This window comes from Herpailurus yagouaroundi, unplaced genomic scaffold, assembly GCF_014898765.1.
Source record: "Herpailurus yagouaroundi ecotype Mexico unplaced genomic scaffold, PumYag 192, whole genome shotgun sequence".
Taxonomy (NCBI): Eukaryota; Metazoa; Chordata; class Mammalia; order Carnivora; family Felidae; genus Herpailurus; species Herpailurus yagouaroundi.
In genome coordinates this window covers 24,646,134-24,664,078 of record NW_024412423.1, presented here as the reverse complement: position 1 = coordinate 24,664,078, position 17,945 = coordinate 24,646,134, and the positions used below count along the sequence as shown (strand labels likewise).

The window sequence follows — 17,945 nt, the reverse complement described above, 5'->3', positions numbered from 1 at the left end:
ATGTAACTTTCCTTTTGGATCTATTAATAGAATGAGTTATGTTAATTAGTTGATTACCCAATTTTAAACCATCTTTCCATTCTTAGAGTAAGCCCTACTGAATCATGTTATATTATTGTGTTCTGTTCGATTCTGTTGCTATTATTTTATTTAGGATTTTTACTTCAAAATTTATAACTGGTATGTGTATGTGTGTGTATAGTCATTTTACATGATGACTATATAGCCATTTTATAAAAATAATTTGACAGTTGTCCATTTTCTTTTTTCTCTGGAACAGCTTGAATAGTTTGAAACTATTTGTTCCTTACAAATACGATACAATTTATTTGTGGGGCCTCATTTATTTTTCAGGTAGCTCTTTCATGACCTTATTTCTTCTACAGAGTGGATTTGTTTAGGTTTTTAAAAATCTTTTCTGGGATCAGTTTTGATAAATTTATTTTCAGAGAAAAATTACCCACTGCTTTCAGTTTTTCAAACATTATTTGCATAAAGTTATACAAAAAAGTCTCTTAGTGATTTTTTTCAGGTGTACAACATAATTTCATATATGTATATTTTGTGAAATGATCACTATAGTAAGTGTAATTATTAGTCAACCTTCATCACTACACAGTTAATAGATTTTTTTCTTATGATGAGAACTTTAAGATCTACTCTCTTAGCAACTTTCAAATATACAATACAGTATTGTTAACTGTAGTCATCATCTATACATTACATCCCCAGAACTTACTTATTTTATAATTATAAGTTTGTACCTTTTGATCACCTTCACCCATTTTACTCGCCCCTACTCTGTTTCTTGGCAACTACCAATCTGTTCTGTTTATGAGTTCATTTTTTGTTTTTGTTGTTTTAGATTCCACATATAAGTGAGATCATACAGTATTTGTCTTTCTCTAACTTATTTCACTTAACATAATGCTACCAAAATCTATCCATATTGTTGCACATGTCAGGATTTTCTTTTTTAATAATTTTTAAAATGCTTATTTATTTTTGAGAGAGAGAGGGACAGAGCACAAGCAGGGGAGGGGCAGAGAAAGAGGGAGACACAGAATCTTAAGCAGGCACCAGGCTCTGAGCTGTCAGCCCAGAGCCTGATGCAGGGCTTGAATTCATGAATCATGAGATGACCTGAGCTGAAGCTGGACGCTTAACTGACTGAGCCACTCAGGCACCCCAGGATTTCCTTTAATGGCTGAGTTTACACACACACACACACACACACACACACACACACACACACACTCACACACACACACAATTTCTTTATCCATTGATGGACACTGGGTTATTTCCATGTCTTGGCTATTCTAAACAATGCTGCAGTGAAAATGGGGGTGTGGATATGTTTTTGAATTAAGAGTTTTTGTTCCCTTCAAAACAAAAGTGGAATTACTGGTAATCATATGTTAGTTGTAATTTACATTTTTTTGAGGTCCCTCCACACTGTTTTCCACAGTGGCTGCACCAGTTTTCATTCCCACCAACAGTACAAGAGGGTTCCCTCTTCTCCACATCCTTGCCAACCCTTGTTATTGTTTGTCTTTTTGATGACAGCCATTTTAACAGGTGTGACGTAATATCTCGTGGTTTTGACTGGCATTTCCCTGATGAGTGATGTTGAGCACCTTTTCATGTACCTGTTGACCATCTGTATGTCTTTGGACAATGTCAATTCAGATCCTCTGCTCACTTTTTATGGTATTGTTTGGTGGTTTTTTTTGTTTGTTTGTTTTGTTATTGAGTTGTAGGAGTTCTTTATGTATTTTGGATATTAACTCCTTATCAGATATATAATTTGTAAATATTTTCTTCTATTCACTATGTTGCCTTTTCATTTTGTTGTCTACTTTGCTGTACAGAAGCTTTCTAGCTTTATGTATTCCAATTTGTTGTATTTTTGCTTTTGCTGCCTTTGGTTTTGGTGTCAGATCCAAAAAACACTGCTGAGACTGAGGACAAGGAACATACTGCCTAAGTTTTCTTTTAAGCGTTTTATCGTTTTGGGTGTTCATGTTCAAGTATTTAATCCATTTTGTGCAATTTTGTGTAAATTATATGGAAGATACTGGTCCAGTTTTGCTCTTTTGCATGTGGCTCTCTAGTTTCCCCAGCAGCATTTATTGCAGAGACTATCCCTTTCCCATTGTATGTTCTTGGATCTTTTGTCATAAATTAATTGGCCATATGTGGAAAGGTTTATTTCCAGACTATTTTATTCCATTGGTTTCTGTGTCTCTTTTTATGCTAATACCATATTATTTGGATTGCTATAGTTTTGTAATATAGTTTGAAATCAGGGTGTGTTATGCCTCCAAGTTTCTTCTTTCTTCAGTTACTCTTTCCCAAGGCTGCTTTGGCTATTTGGGGTCTTTTGCGGTTCCATGCATATTTTAGGACTTTTTGTCCTATTTCTGTGCAAAATGCCATTGGAGTTTTGTGAGGCATTGCGTTGAATCTGTACATTGGCTCTGGGTAGTATGAACATTTTAACAATACTAATTCTGCTAATCCATGAGCCTGGAATACCTTTCCATTTGTTTGTGTCTTCTTCAATTTCTTTCAGTGATACTTTAAAAATTAATTTTAAGAGAAAGTGAGAGAGAGTGTGTGAGTGGGAGAGGGGCAAAGAGAGGGAGAGGGAGACTCCCAAGCAGGCTCCATGCTGTCAGTGCAGAGCCCAATGTGGGGCTTGAACCCCCAAAGATCATGACCTGAGCTGAAGTCAAGAGTCAGATACTCAACCAACTGAGTCACTCAGGTGCCCCTCATTGATATTTTTTTAAATTCCTTATTTCTTCATTATTTCTCCCATTGTAACTTCTTTGTATGTTTATGCTTTCTCTCCTTTATTCCATTTGTTGGCTAATGGTTTCTTTCCACTGATTTATTTTTCCCCCCCCTACGGATCTTTTCAAGGAACCAGACTTTTTATTTATTTATACAGCTTTGTGTTTGCCACTCACTAGTTCTGTTTTTATCTTTATTTCTTATTTGTTGTTTTCCTATTTATTGTTCTTTTCCAACTTTCTGAGTTACATGCTAAAATCAATTTCTTTTCAGTCTTGGTTTTTGTTGATAAATTTAAGGCTACTGATTTTCCTCTGGCATTTGACTTTAATCTCATAGATTCTCCTATATACTGTTTTTATTGTTTTTATAAGAATTCTACGGTTTCATTTTGTAGTTCCCATTTGATTCAAGAATTAATAGTTTAAAATCTTGGTTAAGTAATGTTTTTATTTTCTGATTTTCTTAGAACATTTTTATTATGTTGCCTTCAGATCATTTTTTTCTGTATTAACCAGTTGGTTAATTTATTGGAATTTATTGAGGTTGTGCTCCAGTATGTGATCATTTTTCATGAATGGGTTTTTAAAAAGCAGATGTATATTCTTACAGAGTTAAATATATATAACTGTAGGATCACCTTATTCATTTTATTGTTTGAGTTTTATCCTCTTATTTTTCCTTATTTATCCCTTTATTTAAAAAATAATTCTTTTTTTAAGAGAATTTTTAAGAGAGAAAGAGTGTGTTGAGTAGGGGGAGGGGCAGGGAGAGAGAGAATCCCATGCAGCCTCTTTGCTGCCCGTGTAGAGCCCTACGTAGGTAGGCTCAGTTTCACAAATCATGAAATCATGACCTCAGCCAATACCAGGAGTCAAATGCTCAACCAACTGAGCCACCCAGATGCCCCTATTTCTCCTTTTGTAAGTTTAGTAGTCCATACCTTATGGAAGTTGATGTTATATTATTTGGTGCATGGATAACCATAACTATTAAAATTGATGTTATCATTATAAAGTGGCCTTCATCTCATTTACAGCTTTATTTCTAGGATTCTACCTTGACTTATATTCAGTTGTGTCCTCTGATATCTTTTGCTTGTCTATTAAAAAATTTTTTTAATGTTTATTTTTAAGAGACAGAGAGAGCATGGGTGGGGGAGGGGTAGAGAGACAGAGGGAGACACAGAATCCAAAGCAGGCTCCAGGCTCTGAGCTGTTAGTACAGAGCCCAACACGGGGCTTGAACTTACAAACTCTGAGATCATGACCTGAGCCACAGCTGGATGCTTAACTGACTGAGCCACCCAGGCGCACCCCATCTTTTGCTTGCCTATGTAGACCTTTGCCTATGGTTTTATATTGAATTTCTCTGAGTCACTTTGTTTTACATATATATTTTAGGATATAGCATAGAACTGGGTGTTGCTTTGTGATTAAATCTGAAAATGTTTTTCTTTTTAAGTAGATTAAGCTTAGTTGCTTTTACTGATATGTCAGACATACCTGGTCACAGTTACATCATACCGTTTTATGTTACATTTTAAATTTTTTACCATGTGTTATATTTTATTTTCATTTTTGTTTTGATTATTCTGCCCTTAGGAATGTACATATTTTTGTTTTCATGGTTTGTTTTTATTCTTTTTTTTCTTTTTTTTTTTTTTTTTAATACTACCCGAGTCCTCTTTTTCCTGCTTTGGTTCCCTCAACTAGGAATCAAATTCAACAAGAAAATTAGCTTATAGTTCCAACTGTATTTAAATCTTATTACCACATTTCATTGTATCTGAGAGATGGAGTCTACTGTTAGACACACCATTATTTATGTACCACTTAGGAAAGAAAGGCTGCCAATTACATTGTGATACACTATCAACCATAATGCATATCTTGATTTTAGAGATGTTAAAATGTGAAAAGAAAATATGTTTTAAAGTCCATGAAATAGTATCTTATTGTTTATTAAAGTATTTTTAAATATGCTAAAATTTATTCTTATTGGTTAACTCTAAATGATAATTCTCTTTTTAAAAATTTTATTTATTTATTTTGAGATAGAGAAAGAGTGTGAGCAAGGGCAGGGCAGAGAGAGAGAGGGAGATGGAGAATCTCAAGTAGGCTCCACACTCACTGGGGAGCCCGATGTGGGTCTCTATCTCATGATCATGAGATCATGACCTGAGCTGAAATCAAGAGTCAGATGCTTAACTGATTGAGCCACCCAGGTGCTCCTACATGAATTCTTTAACTTTGAGCTATTATATATGAACCACTCCATCAATGTTTTCTACTTTATACCTTCTCTCTCCCTTCTTCCTTTTTGCAAAATTTCTCCGATCATCTTTTGGTTGGCTGAAACTGATATTCTCATAGAACCCTCAGGAATACAACATTATTCTGAGTTCTTGCACGTTGAAAACTCTTTGAGCCTGTATACTGGAAACACAGTTGTGCTCCAAATAAATATGCTTGGCTTACATTTTCTTTCCTTGCATGTATTGTGGGTACAGTTCTGTTGACGTATGGTGTTGAATGTTGTCATGCTAACCTGGTTTTCCTTTTCTTGGAAGTCCAGATTTTTTTTTTTTTAACGTTTATTTATTTTTGAGACAGAGAGTGACAGAGCATGAATGGGGGAGGGGCAGAGAGAGAGGGAGACACAGAATCTGAAATAGGCTCCAGGCTCTGAGCAGTCAGCCCAGAGCCCAATGCAAGGCTCGAACTCACGGACCGCGAGATCGTGACCTGAGCTGAAGTCGGACGCTTAACCGACTGAGCCACCCAGGCGCCCCTTTGAAGTCCAGATTTTACCTGGATGAGTCTCACGTTCATTCGAGGTGATTTCCCACAGGTACACAGTATGTCTTTCAATTTACATCATCTTTTATTTCAGAAATGGTTTACTGAATTATAATTTTGTTATTAAAAGAATCTCAAAATTAGGGGAAAGTTACAAAAAATTTTCTTTCCTTTGAAGTATTTGAAGTTGCCAACATGAATGCCCCAGTGTCCCTGATCACATCAATGTGTATTTCCTGCTTACAAGGACGTTTTCCTTTATAGTCGCAGCACAACCATCAGAGTCAGAAGATTGATACTGATAGATGATTATCTTCTAATGCTGAGTCCCTCCATTCAAATTTGCCACTTGTCCAGGATTAGGCACTGTATTTACTTGTCTGTCTTTTAATCTCATTCATTCTGGTATCGTTCCTCTGCTTTACCGTGGCTTGTCATGTTGACCATGACACTTTTAAAGAATACAGGCCAGTTATCTTGCAGAACGTCCCTCAGTTTTGTGTGATATTTTGTCATGTTCTACATTTTTGGCAGAAATGGTACAGAAGTGATGCTGTTGTCTCTTAGCATCTTACTGGCTGGTGTATGGTTTCGGTTTTTCCCCATTCTGATTAAGGCAGTATCTGCCAGATTCCTCCACCCTGACATATTCTTTTTCTTTTGGTTAAATAATATGTATTTTGTGAAGAGGTATGGAAAAGTTCCATTCTTCCTCCGATTTTTATCCATGTATATGTTTAGATGAGTATGAACTCATGGAATCCTTTGTTATTCAATGGGCTATACATTATTATTCATTATAGCGCTTAAATATTTCCAGATTTGGCCAGTGGGAGCCCCTCAAACCTGACTCTTGTGTGCTTTGAACAGATCTTCATTATTCTTACAGCACTTTCACTTTCTGGCTCAACAAGATATTATAGATTCATGTTGTATCTTCCAACCCTAGAATTAACCGTATCTCCAAGGGGCCCTCATTCCTTTTAGAAGAGAATGGTATTTGGAAACCAAGATCTAGATTTACTTCTAGATTTCTCAGTGGACAGATAGAGCTATAGAACACACACACACACACACACACACACACACACACACACACACACCTGTAATTCTAATCCAACACCACAAGGTTCATTTTAACCCTCAACCTTTCCCTTTGGTAACTCTCTTATCTCACAATGAGAAACCTCACTCCAATGTATGTACAGCTGACACCCGCACAATGCAGGGGTCAGGGGTGCTGACCCCAGTGCAGGTGAAAATGCATGTGTAACTTTTGACTCCCTAAAAACTTAACAACTAATAGCCTACCATTGATTGAAGTCTTAACTGATCCCATAAACAGTCGATTAAAACATATTCTGTATATATATTATATACTATGTTGTTACAGTAGAGTAAGCTAGAGAAAACAAAATGTTACTGAGAAAAAACATAAGGCAGAGAAAATACACTCACAGGAAGTACTGTACCATATTTATTGAAAAAAAACCTCACATATAAGTGGACTTGTGAAGTTCAAACCTGTGTTGTTCAAAAACATGGTCCTTGAGCAACACAAGTTTGAACTGTGTGGGCCTACTTATACATGGATTTTTTTCCTGTACTGTAAACATAACCCCTGCATTGTTCAAGGTTCAACTGTATAAAACATGAATGATGATTACAAGAGAAAAATTATCATCTCCAAAGAGTATACTCACCAAACCCTGCACGATAATCCCACAGTGACTGTACAGCTGTAGGACCAGAGTATCTGGCTGAGAGCACCAATAAAAGAAGTAGCACATAGGGGTGCCTTGGTGGCTCAGTCGGTTAAGTGGCCAACTTTGGGTCAGGTCATGATCTTGTGGTTCATGAGTTCAAGCTCTGCGTTGGGCTCTGTGCTGATAACTCAGAGCCTGGAGCCTGCTTCGGATTCTGTGTCTCCTTCCCGCCACCCCCCCCCCCACCCGACCTCATATCTCTCTCTTTCTCAAAAATAAATAAACATTAAAAAAAAAGAGGTAGCATGTAGAATTGAAATAATTTGTTATAAACAACAACAGCTAGATTCGCGGAGAAATTTTCGGAGTTGGTAATTAGTGCTGTAAAGAAAGCAAATAATTTCAGTTCTTAATCAGAACTTTTTTTTTTTTTGTAAGCACATTTCTAATAAAGCTATCTTTACGAGAAAGTTAAAATCTTACATTTTCATCAAAGCCTTCTCTTCTGGCTTGCTCAGCCAAATCGCCTTTCATACTAAGAATGTAAAATAAAATAAAGATCAGAGACCTATGACAGTAGAAAGGGAAAATAAAGTATGATCAGCTCTATAGTAAGGATGATAATTGCATTTCTGGTCTTTCTGATAAGACTCATTATTTGGAAAGTGTCATTAATAGAAAGTCTCCAGAGTGTCACATCTCTAGCTATAAAATAATGTTTACAGTCTGTGCCACTGCCAGAGGTCTGGGTTTGGGAAGCATTTGGACACCAAAGTGATTGAATAAATAAATGTAAGTGTATCCTTAAATATTTTATGTAAAAATGTTTTTATTTTCATAGCTAAGTGAATGCACTTAATGTAGACTAACAGTTTTTCCTCCCTTCTCAGGGGGACTTTATTCTCCTGTGCAGCTTTCTGTTAAAGTTCTTTCTGAGTGGCACAACACGCTTTATATTAATTTTTCATTAGCTTAGCTTGGAGCCTCCTGGCGCTCTCAGAATTAGGAGGCCCTAGTGGATGATGTATTGACAACGTATTTAGAATAAGCACTTGGGATGGTGGCTGTTTTACAATCAAAACCTTACTCTCATTGCAAGTTTCTCATATAATATACAGTTTTAAATGGCAAAATTTTAAGCCATCTTACCTTTTATCGTCTTCATCCTTTTGAGGTTTCTTCAGTCTAAGTTTTTCAAGAGCATTGTTGTAACTCTGGACATAATTAAAAATAGTTTAAAAGTTCATCAAAAATACATCCTGTATTAATTAAAAATTTTTTTAATGTTTATTTTTGAGAGAGACAGAGACAGAATGTGAGTGGGTTAGGGGCAGAGAGAGGGGGAGAGACAGAATTCGAAGCAGGCTCCAGTCTCTGAGCTGTTAGCATAGAGCCTGACGTGGGGCTCGAACTCATGAGCTGTGAGATCATGACCTGAGCCGAAGTCGGACGCTCAACTGACTGAGCCACCCAGGCGCCCCATCCTGTATTAATTTTGATCAAGGTAAAAGAAATATGGAATGCTTGTCTCTAGGGACTACTCCCCTAAAGAAATGTGGAGGCGGGGCACCTGGGTGGCTCAGTTGGTTTAAGCTCCTGTCTCTTGATTTCAGCTCAGGTCATGATCTCATGGTTGGTGAGTTTGAAACCCCATGCTGGGTTCTGCGCTGACAGCACAGAGCCAGCTTGGGATTCTCTGTCCCCTCCTTCTCTGTCCCTCCCCCACTTATGCGTGCGCACTCTCTCTCTCTCAAAATAAATAAACTTTAAAAGAAATATGGAGGGAATGCTATGATTTCTTTCACTTTGTCACCACTTATGTTTTCTGCCTACTGGTGAAAAAGAGAAAGGGGTTCTCTTGTGGGCATCACACTTGAAATTGAAAAAAAAATCTTTAAAAAGTTTTATTAACATGTATTGCATTTAATGATGTAAACACTTTAATGCACATAACCAACATCATAATGAGATAAAAGATGAAAAAACCTACAATTAAGCTCACTGGGGGACATATTAATGGCTTCCTTTTACAGATACGTTGTTGGACCGAGTTTTGAAACTCCACTAGCCTCATGGCCATTAGGACTTTTTCTGTGTGAAGTGATATGGTTAGAGCCATGGATGTGCAGAGATGGGTGAGATTGTACACCTGTGACTACTAACCACGCAAGTGAGGTAGGTGTTGAGAGGACAGGGGCGATACCACTGTCAGGGAGAATAGTATGTCAGTGAGGGAATGGAGGGAACGTTGCTGGGGGCGGCAAGTGACCTGAGCAGAGGCCCAGAGGGGAGAGCCAGTGATGGTAAACAACACTGTGTGGGTGCGTGGGTGGCTCAGTCAGTTAAGGGTCAGACGTCGCTCAGGTCAGGATCTCACGGTTTGTGAGTTTGAGCCCCGCATTGGGCTCTCTGCTGACAGCTCAGAGCCTGGAGCCTGCTTTGGATTCTGTGTGTCCCTCTCTCTCTGCCCCACCCCTGCTTGCACTCTGTCTCTGTCTCTCAAAAACGAATAAACGTTTAAAAAAAATTTAAACAGCACAGTGCTCAAAACACTAGCTGGGACGCAGTGCTGTTGAGTAGAGGCATCCACCCAATTCTTTGGGTAAAGAATTTGGACTTATTTTGACAGGCCCAGAGAGACTGAAGAATTTTGAGTAGAGAAATGATATCAGAGCTGGATAGGCACAGGAGAGGGGCCATAAGATGTTGCTATAGAAGATGTTCCTACACAGGAGGCTGGGTGAAAAGTACTGAGGGGCCCCACTCCGGTGGTGGCAGTTAGAATTCAACATGGCCTGGATTTCACAAATGTGAACAAAAACTGCATAGATGAACTTTACACACAGGCCGTGGCAACCAACTATACGAGGCAAAGGGAGTAAAAAAATTCAAGGCTTTTAAGCCTGGAGTGACTGTTCCTGTTGCCATTAACAGAAACAGGAAAATGAGGAAGATAAGGCACATGGAGTTCTGAGTTTAGATTGTCTATAGAAATTTACTAGCATCTAAATTGAAATTTTTGGAGGGAAGAGAGAGTTTTATTACAAAACCCAACAGAGCTTTGCATTTAGTAAACAGCTCAGTTGCTATTTGATATACTGAAATAATTTTGGCCACCTTTTTAAAGCCAGAAAGAAATCTCACTTCTCTGGTAGTGACATAATACAGATATGAGCAAGACTGGACCAAAACAGAAAACAACCCCACTCCCAACCCAAAAACCCACCACTGCTTGGGGTTTAAAGTACAGGAGTAAAAAGTGAACAAGATTTGTCTTAGAATTCTAAATAGGAAAAGAAGTAGACATACCTTTTTAATCATTTCACCAAGTTCAAAATCTGGCCTTCTGCCTATTGAATAATCAGCTTTCACTTCAGAATAGGTATCGTTAATAATTGCCAAGAACATGTTCTGGGAAGAAATAGTCACAAAAATAATTATTTCCATAAAGATTTAATGTAAATGTTACTGACTCTGATGACTGCTGGGATTTGTAAAATTAGATTTAAAAATTTTAAAGTAGTTCATATGCTCAGTAATAGAGAAATGCCTATGCAGACTGTAACACAGCAGAATGGGAAATGTATAATGTGTGGATATAGGCAAATAAGTTTATGGCAAATGAGAAAAACAATGTAAAATAATGCATATGAACTGGATACTAATGCATATATATATATATATATGTAGATATATATGTAGATAGATAGATATATATATGTAGATAAATATATTAACTGATCAACATTGAATATCAGACGAAAACAGAATAACGTAATTATATGTACATAAGAGTGGTTTTTGTTTTTTGTTTTTACTTGCTCCCATATTTAAAGTTAGTTTTTATTAAACATAAGAGTATCACATTCGTACATATCCTGTTCTCTCTGGCACCACTGCCAGAGGAAGACAGCGGTCTTTATAACCATTATCAGAGTCAGGAAGCAGGGTGGTAGAGACAGCTGTTAACTTAAAACCTCTCACAGCTCAGACAGATTCTACTTCCCTCTATATGGCCACAACGATCCAGTCTTTGTAGCCCTTCTAGATTCCATCAAAAGAAAGGCTTTTACCGGAGGCAGGTGGCCTGGTGGTATGGGAAAGCTAAATCTTAGTGCTGAGGAAACAGGAACCTCTCCTCCACTTACTGGCCTTAGTGTAGGAGGAGAATGGGAAAATCCTCAGGCCGGGAAGCTTAATTTTTTTTTTTTTTTCAGACTATAGGGTCACTTTTGATTGAGGCAAAGGAGCCCTATAAGAGTGGTTTTTTAAAGTTCTCTAAAGCTATTTAGATGCACAGTCTTACTAAGGCTCTTAGGAATACTCTGTCCAAATAATACAAACAATTGTGGAGAGGGTATTCTTACCCCCAACCCACCTCTCCACCTTTCACTGAGGCCCAACTCTGTCACTCTGAGGACTTTTGGCCACCACCAGGGGATAACTGCTGTGTGTGACAAAAATGTTGTCAAAGAGGGAAAGCAAATTTCCTTGATTAGGAAGGCCAAATAAATTCGTCTTGAGCAGATGTGAAAGACCCATCCTGGAGACTCCTAAAAACCACAAAGATACGTGGTTTTAGCCTTAAGGGCCAGAAGCCATTTGCAATATGGGCAGAATACATTCATCCCTTCCGGTATGCCATGTCCCAGGTTGGAGGGACCCGGGATATCCAAGTTATAGATGTAGAAGATTTAGCACATTCCTGGCACACACCTGACATCAAAATGGTAACTTTTATGATCACATTCTCCTTTGGACAACTTGGAAACATTCAGACACTGGAGTTATAGCCTAGATTACTAGGAATCCACACAGTTCCTAATAAATGTAAAAAACTCTAACAGCTAAGCAGTTATACTATAATTTCTTCTAAATTAATCATTTCATTTTTTATTCTAAAAACTAGAAGTGAAAAAGGGGACATACATGTTGTACTTACCAGCAGGACAAAGAACACAAAAAAGATGAAAGTGATGAAGTAAATGGGCCCCAAGATACGATTGGCTTGCTGAATACCAGCAAAATTAAAATCTCCAAGAACAATTCGGAATTGTGCAAATCTTTGATGGGAAGAAAGAAAAACATTATATCCCTTCATAAATACAATTGATGGAGGTTACCCATGTGTCCAGGAAAGTATCTAGCTGCATATTGCACAGGCTCTCTGGCTCTAGTTAACACAGAGTTCTATAAAACTAAGTATGGAAATTCCCCTGAGGGCAAGACAAGGTACTTCAGTAGCTGAACAGTGATTCAGGAAATGATGGGCTTCCACTTAATGAATGTTCACCTACAAGATTGGAACCGTGAGATACTTGCTTACCAGCTGGTCTTGGCAATGGCCATCTTAGCCTGTCCTGTGTCCTTCTAAAACTGGGACTACCTGACCTTGTCCAATAAGCGATTTTCAATTGTACCTACACCTAAGAACCCTAAAATTTCTAATATCAACAGTATGTTTAATTTGTACACCTCTTCTGCCAAAATAAGATGCCAACAATTTGTCACTTGCTGAATCTCAAACAGTCCTGGTGATGATCCTCAAACATGACACTGAGGTTTATTTTCTTCACTAACTATAAATCTTGGATTTGATGTAAGGTAACATCTAAAATATTATAGATCTTCATTTTATTAATTTTAAAGTTGGAAAATTAAGGTATTGAGCACAGTATTAACAGAGGTAGAATTAGGATTCCTCAACCTGATGTCCTATTTTCTCATCACTAATTTGCAATAGCATTGCCAGACACATAAGGGATATATGTTAATAAGTCATGCAGATGCATTCTTTATTTTTTTTAAGTTGAGAACTCTTTAATTTCATCTGTACTTCTACATTAAGCAATTAATTTAAAAGTATTGGAATCTTTACAAGTTAAAATTGTTCTCTTGGGAATAATGATCTTTCTAGCTATAATACTAACCTAAGCAATCTGCAGAAGCAAGTTAGAATTTTTCATAAATGGTGATAAATGTAGTTAAGGATTGTTGCCTGGGTTCTGCATTATTCTGGTCAATTAAATTGAAGCATTACTTCTAATTAATTAACATTAATATATCCATCTGTACCAGAAATATCAGATTTAACCTAAATTCCAAAGTAGGTCAGTGGGTCAGTAGATTATTAGGTTAGAAATAAGATTTACTGTAGTTTCCATTTCTTAAACTCAGGTTCCTGAGTTGATCATCTTAAATTAATAATTTAAAGATTATTAATAATTAGATGAAATTAAAATTTTTTCTTTGATTTATGTGAACAGTACATAGGAAAATGGTCTCTGTTACTCCTGTTTTGTAACAGTAGCATGTTATTTTATTAGTCATATTTTGTTTTCTGGAATGGATAACATGTATTTTATATTCCTTATGTAAAGCCAGGGCTCTAACATTGGACAGTTAAAAAGAAAAAGGCAGTGCGCCAATTTTTCTGATTATAGTAATAATGCAGTTCATGGGAGAAATTTTAGAAAGTATTAAAGAAAAAGTTTTTAAAATTCATAAGCTGGTTAGGAATAATGGCAGTTGATACTTTGGGCTTATTTTGATTTATGGTTGATGTATTTTGATGTATTTTGTATGGTTTCATGTATTTTGTTACTGCTGTTGGATGCTTAAAATGAGTTATTTATTTTAAGGGGAAGCCTGGATGGAATTTTTAATAGTATGTAGGTACTTTGCATGATTGGTTAGTCAGTCAAAAGGAAGAAGGCTTCTTGTTTCTGGTTGTTGCTGCCAAGCATGTGAAGGGAGCATACAGTTATATACAATGAAGGAAGAAAATGTACTCAAAGAAGTAGGCTACTTGGAGTCTCAGGACTCAAGAGTTACCTGGAATTTCATCCCCCGTACCTAAGAGATGATTAAATCATAATTAAAGTATTTATTCAGCTTTTAATACTGGTTTATAATGCTCTTCTACACAAACTAGAAAAAGAAAAGCTGAATTGGAAGGAGGCCAAAGTTCTGTTTTAGTGTTTCAAACTTGATCTTTTATCCTTGAGTTGGATTTATAGGAGTAAAGATAAGCTAAGGGCACCATTTCTCCTTTCCAGAAATTACCTTATTAACTAAAGCTTCCATTCAGCCTTTCTCTGTTAGGAAAGTGACAGAGTGTTCTGTAAATACAGGGTACCTGTGCTCTGTAAATAATGTGAATAACAAAACCCTAACCAATTTGCTGAATGGTTATAATCACAAAGGAACTGGAGACTTCAAATACAATGTCATTGTAATTTCCCCCTCTCAATTGTAGTTTAGTTTAGTTGGTATCTTTCAGTCCCCGCAAGCTAAAAGGAACACCATGACTGCTTAGTATACAAGGTTGTGTCAAATGAAAATACTGTTTTGTAGCTTCCTGATACCCCTGGTAACTTTCTAGATTTCTCTCTTATAAATTAAAATAGCTAACAGACTCTTCCATAGTAAGATAACATTGTGGTTAATATGACTTCCCAGTCTCTCACTTGGAGAGATTGCATATTTAGCTATTCCTCAGCATTTTCCAAATATTGTCTCTAGTCAACGGTCTGTCTTCTGTAACTCAGGTTAAACATATTGGGCCTTCTCATTCTAGGTTTCATATCTCATACCTTCTCCACCCACTTTTTGTATCTCTAGGCCTCATTTGCAGTAATTTTTGCTGGCCTATTTTTCACTTCACTCCTCCTCTCTTCATCTCTTGTTTGCTGTCAAACCTGTCAACTAGGTTTTTAATCTCAGTTACTATAATTTGCAGTTGTAGAATTCTATTTTTGATACTCTTTCAAATATGTCACTTTTTATACTGTTCTTTTCTCCAAAGATATTTTCTGGCTTGTGTTTTATTTCTCTAAATATAAGAAGTATTGCGTGATTATTCCATTATCTGAAGTCTATTGTCTGTTGTATCTGTTGGTTCTGGCTTCTGACTTTTCCTGCATCTGTACCAGGTTACTTTTCACTATGGGCAGTAAGTTATGTTTGAAAAATTGCTTGTAGAAGTAATTTGAGGCTTAGGATGAATATACCTTTCTCCAGGGTGGTTTTTTGTTTGTGGGTGCCCATACACACAGGCATTCTAGCCCGGGGCCATCTTAATCCAAGTTCAAGACATAAAGTTCCCAGAATATCTAGGTGATCATGACAGATTGATTCACCTTTAACATGAGGCTCCCTGCCTGATGTGCAGAGAGGTTACCAGACAATCCCTGGCTACCCTATCCTGCCCCTGCACCCTCATACAAGCCCCAGACTTTGCCTTCTGTCTCCTTCTCCCTGAGAGGTGGCCAGAAACACAGTTCATTAACTATTTCTTCTGGATTATCAAAATACCTTGATGATGGAGGGTTTGAAGAAGGGTTGGGGAAGGTGATACGATAACTGAAAAACACTGAAGAAGAAAAAAAACCAACTACTAGGAATATGTCTCCCCACCTAGACAACAATCACATAGGCAGAATTTGTCTGATGTAACTACTTTGGAACTCTGGGTCTATTTATGGCTTACAATTTCCAGGGGAAGGCTTAGCCAACTTTGGTCAATTTCAACTTTTGGTTTGTCAGAAGCTACCCACCTCCCACCCCCCACCCCCCCCCCCCCCCCCCCCAGCCAATGGCGGGCGGGCGTGGGTTTCTGGAACAGCTTGTATGCAACCTGTGGGAGCCAGGGTAGGCAATCAGGACCCTCAGGGATCTGTGTTTAGATTGCTGATTGCTCCTTCTGATCACACGGGTGCAGACAGAGATGCGCATGTTCCCCTGTCTGTTTCAAGTCCCTCTGCCTCTTGCTGAAGCAGTATCCTTGGGATTACAGGGCTAGTGCCCTCCCTTCCCCCTTCAATTTCTCTTTTTCCCCTTTTGGGAGCCAGGCATTGAAGACATTCAAAAGCAACAACATATACAGAGGAAATTAGAAAGTCACCACGTTTGCCCATGGAAAGGTGCAGGCTCAGTAAAGACCTGAGAAGACCTTTGCACCTCAGGATAGTTCTCAGCACAGAAACAGTATACAATAAACAACAACAACAAAACCCCAAACAGGAAACCCTGGTGAAGAGCAAGAGTCTCATTTCCAGGGTTATCACATTATTACATTCAAATATTCATTTTTCAACAAAAACAAGAAAAGACGGGACATAAAAGAAGCAGGGAAGTGTGACCCAATCAAAGGAAGAAAATTCACCAACAGAAACTATTCCTGAGAAAGACCAGATGGCAGACCTACTAGACAAAGACTTTAAAACAAACCTTTTTAAAGATGCTCAAAGAATTAAAAGACATGGAGAAAGTCAAGAAAATAATTTACGAACAAAATGGAAGTACCTATAAAGATATAGAAAACCTCAAAGAAACCAAGAAGAAATTATGGAGCTGAAAAATACAATAACTGAAATGAAAATTCACTGGAGGGATTAAGAGGCAGATTTGAGCATGCAGAAGAAAAGAAAAATCAGTGAACTTAAAATAAGATGATTGAAATGACCAAGTCTGAGGAACAGAAAGGAAAAAGATTGAAGAAAAGTGAACAGAGCCTGTGGAACACCGTCAAGAGACCAACATAAGAACATGAAAAGATTCTCCATATCACTAACCATTAGGGAAATGCAAATCCCAACCACAATGAGATGTCATGTCACACCCATTAGGATGGCTACCATTAAAAAAAGAAGAAGAAGAAAAGAAAGGAAAGAAAAACAGTCCAGAAAATAACAAGTGTTGACGAGGATGTGGGGGAACACACCCTTGTGCACTGTTGGTGGGAACGTAAATGGCGCAGCCACTGTAGAAAGCAGCATGGCAGTTCCTCACAAAAATTCAGAATAGAATCACCATATGATCCAGCAATTCCACCTCTGGGTGTATACCAAAAAGAATTGAAAGCAGTCTTGGGGCACCTGAGTGGCTCAGTTTGTTAAGCGTTTGACTTCGGCTCAGGTCATGATCTCATGGTTTGTGAGTTTGAGCCTGGCATCGAGCTCGGTGCTGACAGCTCAGAGCCTGGAGTCTGCTTCGGATTCTGTGTCTCCCTCTCTCTCTGCCCTTCCCCTGCTCATGCTCTGTCTCTGTCTGTCTCTCCCTCAGAAATAAAATGAACATTCAAAAAAAATTTTTTAAAAGAAAGCAGTCTTTTTTTTTTTTAATTTTTTTAACATTTATTTATTTTTGAGACAGGGAGACACAGCATGAATGGGGGAGGTCAGAGAGAGAGGGAGACACAGAATCCGAAACAGGCTCCAGGCTCTGAGCTGTCAGCACAGAGCCCAACGCGGGGTTCGAACTCACGGACCGCAAGATCATGACCTGAGCCAAAGTCGGACGCTTAACTGACTGAGTCACCCAGGCGCCCCAAAAGAAAGCAGTCTTGATGAGAGATTTATACACCCATATTCATAGCAGGATGATTCACATTATCTAAGACTTAGAAGAAGTGCAGATGTCCGTCAGGAGATTAATGGATAATCAAAATGTGGTTTAGGGGAGGCTGGGTGGCTCAGTCTGTTAAGTGTCTGACTTCATACTGGGTCATGGTGTCACAGTTTGTGAGTTTGATCGCAGCATCAGGCTCTGTGCTGAAAACTCAGGGCCTGGGGCCTGCTTGGGATTCTGTGTCTCCCTCTCTTTCTGCCCTTCCGCTGCTCATGCTCTATCTCTA

The 17,945-nt window shown here is 38.0% G+C and overlaps 1 protein-coding gene across 2 annotated transcripts in view; it reads right to left on the bottom strand.

The window, feature by feature from the left end:
* Positions 1-17,945, bottom strand: part of PKD2L2 (polycystin 2 like 2, transient receptor potential cation channel) — a 43,222-nt gene that overhangs the window by 8,811 nt on the left and 16,466 nt on the right. For both annotated transcript variants that reach the window (XM_040444560.1, XM_040444559.1), the window contains 4 exons: positions 12,252-12,372; positions 10,619-10,720; positions 8,459-8,523; positions 7,793-7,844 (listed from right to left, as the gene is read on the bottom strand). In XM_040444560.1, the coding sequence (XP_040300494.1) occupies positions 7,793-7,844; positions 8,459-8,523; positions 10,619-10,720; positions 12,252-12,372 (340 nt within the window). The remainder of the gene's footprint in view (positions 1-7,792; positions 7,845-8,458; positions 8,524-10,618; positions 10,721-12,251; positions 12,373-17,945) is intronic.